We start from the raw sequence: 4,875 nt of genomic DNA, 5'->3' as shown, positions 1-4,875 counted from the left end.
AGAGAGAGAGAGAGAGAGAGAGAGAGAGAGAGAGGAGAGGGGGGGAGAAATTATACGCCGCACGAGTACGTATATATTTAGTTAACGGCTGCTCTCGGTACGGACAGTGTACCTCCGCCGTGGAGCCGACCGCGGGGCCTCCACACTAAGTTACGCCCTTGTTTCACCCGTCCGCCCAGCAATGGCTCCGGGGCGGGGGAGGAGGGGATAGCCTCGTGCTGTGTAGAGTCTGAGTCTGCTGCCCCCGCCGCCCGCCCGGCGGAGGCTCCGAGATCAGGAACACGCCTGCATAAGCAGCAGGGCCATGCGATGTGCCTCTCCCAACACTTGCATAATCATCACATTCTTGCAGTCTACTTTATTTTTCGCGCGCGCAAATCGATAACATGTTGTTGCCGCTCTTATGAAGGCAAGGGTAGGGTGCTGTGAAACAACATTAACAAAATAGGAACTTACAAAAAAGTAGCTGACATCTTAACATTACCTGTATACTTATGTTAAGTGCATAAGTGTCCTAAGGTATCATCTGCTAAAAAGGGATGACTCTGCGGTTCTGGTTCTGGTTTGCTGCAAGCTGCCTAGTAACTTAGTGCCATGCCCAGTTCTCTCCCTGGCGCGGGTCGTACGCGTTCGTCATTGGCCGTTTCGAACCTGTCAAGTTAGTTCACCTTTCGCAAGCTCTCATAGCGCCCGGCAGGTAGGCATCTCGCCTGCAGCGCATGCGTGTAGTGCGGGATTGCCTACCCCGAGTCCCGCATTCGCTGAGATCCCACAATAATTGTGCGATAACGAATCGAAATTCTGGCGTTCTGGACGATTCCTATAGCCCCTGCAGCAGCCGTGGAGGCACCACCCCCGCCCGCCTTCTTCTTATTTCCCTCCGCAGTTCTGCGGTAGCAGCTCCCTGCTCCTCCGGCCACCGCCCGGGGCGAAACCAAAGCAGTGCGAGGCCGGCACGGGGCACTCTACAAAGACAAAAGACATCAGAGGGCCATGGGCGCCGCGTGGCAGGCCGGGCGGCGGGGCGGCGGCCGCCAGATTGGTGTGACACCCCTAGGCCCCTTGCCTCCCTCCTCCCCCTCCCCCCTCTTCTCCTGCCATCCCCCCGCCTGTGCTGGGCGAGCAGCGCGGAGATGGAGTCCTCTCCTCAGTCGCCGGGGCGGGGCGACGGGGCTGTGTCGGCAAAAGACTGCAGGCGCAGCGGCAACTCAACTCCCATAGCAGCCCGAACGCGGCCGTGCTTGTCTTTTCCCTCCCCCCCCCTCTCTCTCTCTCTCTTGCCCCGCCCCACCCCAACAAGCCTGCTGCTGCACTCCAGCAGATTAGGATTAGGGGTGGAAGCCTGCCTTTGCTCCGCGTCCGTCGATATCAGGTCAGGAGGGGGTTTGAGCGAGTCAAGTGAGGTCGACAACAGTAACGCGATCGCGCCTAAACTCTAACCTCCTTCCGGGACCGCTGGCGGAATAAACCATGATATTGCCGTTTTTATTTGAATTCCCCGCGCAAACGGGCGACGTATGCGAGCGCGGCATCTGCTGCCAGCTGAATCTCTTTCCACACATTTCTCTCTTGCCTCTGCCCCACTCATAGTTCCTTGCAAAGAGTGGTCTTCATACTACAAAGAATTTGGGTTTGTAACGAACAAAGAATCTGGAACCACCATATTACAAACGGATTTTCTTCGTATTACAAAGAGCACAAGTGTGTAACAGACGCGTGCTCTTCGTATTACAAAGCCGAGCCCTTGCACGGTTTATACTGGCTACGATTGTCATTTATTGGATACGTTCTAGTGGGTTTTCGAGGCCACTGATTGGCTGATTTTCAACTAGAACGTATCCAATAAATGACAATCGTAGCCAGTGTAAACCGTGCATCTTTTTACAAAGGATTTGTTTGTATTGCAAAGGTTCTAAATCCTTTGTACGTTACGAAGAGCAGTTCTTTGTGAGAAACTCACAGTGTCGACTTGCACATCGCCATGCTCCCGACGCATAGGATTTTGAACTCAACCGAACTTGACCTGACCTAACCTCTAACTCAACTTTACCTAACCCAACTTAACCGAACCTAACCTCTGTTCTTGCAGGCCACTTCCTCTTCCTGAACGCGCAGCCCAACTCGTCCGAGTCGCTGCACCTCATCAGCCCGCCCTACATGTTCACGGCGCAGCAGTGCATGCTGCGGCTGTCGCTGCACACGGCCAACGGCTCCATCGCCGTGTTCGCCGAGTCGCAGCAGAGCAACGGCTCGTCCGTGCCGTGGGAGCTGGCGCACAACGTCAGCAACACGGGCAGCGCGTGAGTATATAAACACACACACACCTTTCGCGGGAAATATAAAAACAACACGCTCGGGAAAAAGCCGCCCGTTTCCACGAATAATATGGCGAATACGAAGACCTTGCCCAGTGTGGGCGGAGCGGAGAGTAGCGGGAACCAAAACAAAGCACCATAACCTACGAGAAGAAATGCTCTATATCGCGGTTTAAGTTGTTTTTTGGAAGTGCTATGCAGGTGAAAGCTGCAGGCTGCACATTGATTGAAACATTGTCAAATACTACTTTCTGGACGTAGAGCGTGTGTTTCTTTTGTTGCTTCCTGCTTTCTTTTGGTTATCCCGCCACACTGGGCAAGTTTTTTCATACACTGATAAGCCGCACAAGTGTACAGTCACCGAGCTGCAACTCGTGTTAACACTTGCAAGTGTATTTCCACGTAGTCAAACATTTGCAAGTTTTCAACTTGCAGTTTTACACCGAGTTTACCAGTGAATTGTCCCTTTTAAAAAAACGACCCGGTTTACCTGACTGTCCTGTGTCTCCGACAGGTGGCAGCAGCACAACATCTCCATCGGGAGCGTGGCGCAGACCATCCGCATCGTGATCGAGGTGACCAACGTGACGCGCAGCACGGGGCACGTGGCCATCGACAACCTGCAGCTCGTCAGGTGCTTCCACGGTGAGTAAAACACCGGGACCGGTGACCCTCAAAACATCAGATAAAAATTTAAAAAAAAAAATCAAAAACAGGAAAACAACAAAAAAAACAAATATAATCAAAACAGGGAAAACAGGAAAAATTGGGTAGAAACAATGAAAAGATCAGAGAAAAAAAACTATCATAACAAGAAAACAACAAAGAAAATTAGAATTAAAAATCAAGAAAACAGAAGAAAATTTGGTGCACGTTTGAATTTATAGTGAAGCACTACCCCCGGGTCACCCTTGCCTCCGCGGAGATGGGGTGGGCTGGAAGGCGAGCACACGACAAAGGGGACGGGGACTGCCCGGGTCGGGGACGGGGGATCAGCCTCATTGTGTACCTCGCGATCATCGTGGCCGGCGACCCCCTGGCCGACCCCGGACGGGGACGACCCCGCGCGACCTCCAGGGGAGCCGAGCTACCGCCGCCTAGAGCCTCTCGGGCCCCAGCTCGACAATAAAACATATCAATGCGGAGGACCGGCGGGGTAACCGGCGCGCTGGCCGGCAATAGCGTGGGCGGGGCGTGCTGTTTCATCATGTAGCTGGCTCTGTTTGTTCCCTATACGATATGATCGGCAAACGGGGACTGGGACAGGAGGACACGCGTGGCGACGTGGTGGGGACAGCACAGATACTCCGTGACGCAGGGCGGTGTAGCAACTCGAAGATCGCGAATTTATAGAGGAATTTGTAACTTTTCCAGAAAAAATCGGAAAAAATATTGCTTCATCCAAATACATTTAATTGCTCTTCACCTACTTAAAAAAATTAATGAATCTGTCATCAAAAAAATTTTGGACGTTTCTTCTTCAATTTTATTTCTGGGAAATTGAAATCTTCCGCAGCAGCGAGTGGAGCGGGACGCGCGTATAATGTCGCCCACCCCGACGCGAATAGTTATTACGAGGGAATAATAAACACGCGTGGCCTTGTTTGTCGACGACACACTCAATAGGATCGTGTGAGTAATGATTCGTCCCCCGCAGCGGCCCGGCCCTGATGTGGAGTACATTGTGACAATGAGCCGAACGGCTGAAACATACGTGTAATGAGAGTGCCGCGTGGGACATTCAGCGGGCGTTTGAGTGGCCCGGAGAGAGGGGGGGGGGGAGAGAGTGAGAGAGAGAGAGAGAGAGAGACAGACAGACAGACAGAGAGAGACAGAGAGAGAGACAGAGAGACAGAGAGACGCCGAGAGCGAGAGAGAGGGTGCGAGCGAGAGGGGGATGTAGCGATCGCGCACATTGACTGGCCGACTGGCCGCCGGCCCGGCCCCGGCCGCCCTTTGTCATGGAGGGCTTTACTTGATGATGGTCGGTTAGGCCCCTCGAGCGTGAGTGCGCAGAGGTGGAGAGGAGGGGGGGGGCTTGTGTGCAGGCTGCGCGCGGGTCAGTACACACACCGCCGCAAATAAATCGGCTACTGGCTGCGTCCAAGAATGGAAAGTTGTTTCCGAAACTGTCCCACTGCTCTCTGATTGAGGTCCAATCATTCTCCCATACGCTGGGTGGTCCACATAACTCTCTCGCACGCCCGCGCGGTATGCAGCTGCCGTGATGCACGGTGTTGAACGGCAACACCGGAGGTCCGTGAGCGTGGGCCCGGGGGACACCCCTGCGATCCTGTTAGTAGCTGTTAGTATACTTCTCGGGCTTAACTTTCTCTTCTTTGCGCCTTATTTTCTCTGCACTCAGCAACCCCCCCCCCCCCAAAACACACACACACTGCCATTCAGGCCGCATTCAGGCCACACAGGGAAAAACGTCGTACGCCGGCATCGAAATCGAATCCCCAGTGATTCGGTTACAGCAGCGGGGCGGGAGAGGGAGCGTGGTCCGGACGGCTGGAGAGGAGTTTAGGGTGAGGGGGGGGGGGTGGACTGGTGCGGG

The 4,875-nt window shown here is 54.0% G+C and overlaps 1 protein-coding gene across 1 annotated transcript in view; it reads left to right on the top strand.

Annotated features, from left to right (window-relative positions):
• LOC127749271 (uncharacterized) overlaps positions 1–2,968 on the top strand; it is a 3,394-nt gene extending 426 nt beyond the window's left edge. The window contains exons 2-3 of the mRNA XM_052266724.1: positions 2,090–2,300; positions 2,830–2,968. Coding sequence (XP_052122684.1) covers positions 2,090–2,300; positions 2,830–2,968 — 350 coding nt within the window. The remainder of the gene's footprint in view (positions 1–2,089; positions 2,301–2,829) is intronic.
• Positions 2,969–4,875: the final 1,907 nt, after the last annotated feature.

Source organism: Frankliniella occidentalis, unplaced genomic scaffold (assembly GCF_000697945.3).
Source record: "Frankliniella occidentalis isolate FOCC.00 unplaced genomic scaffold, Focc_3.1 Scaffold3, whole genome shotgun sequence".
Lineage (NCBI taxonomy): Eukaryota > Metazoa > Arthropoda > Insecta > Thysanoptera > Thripidae > Frankliniella > Frankliniella occidentalis.
This window is presented reverse-complemented; position numbering and strand designations above follow the sequence as displayed.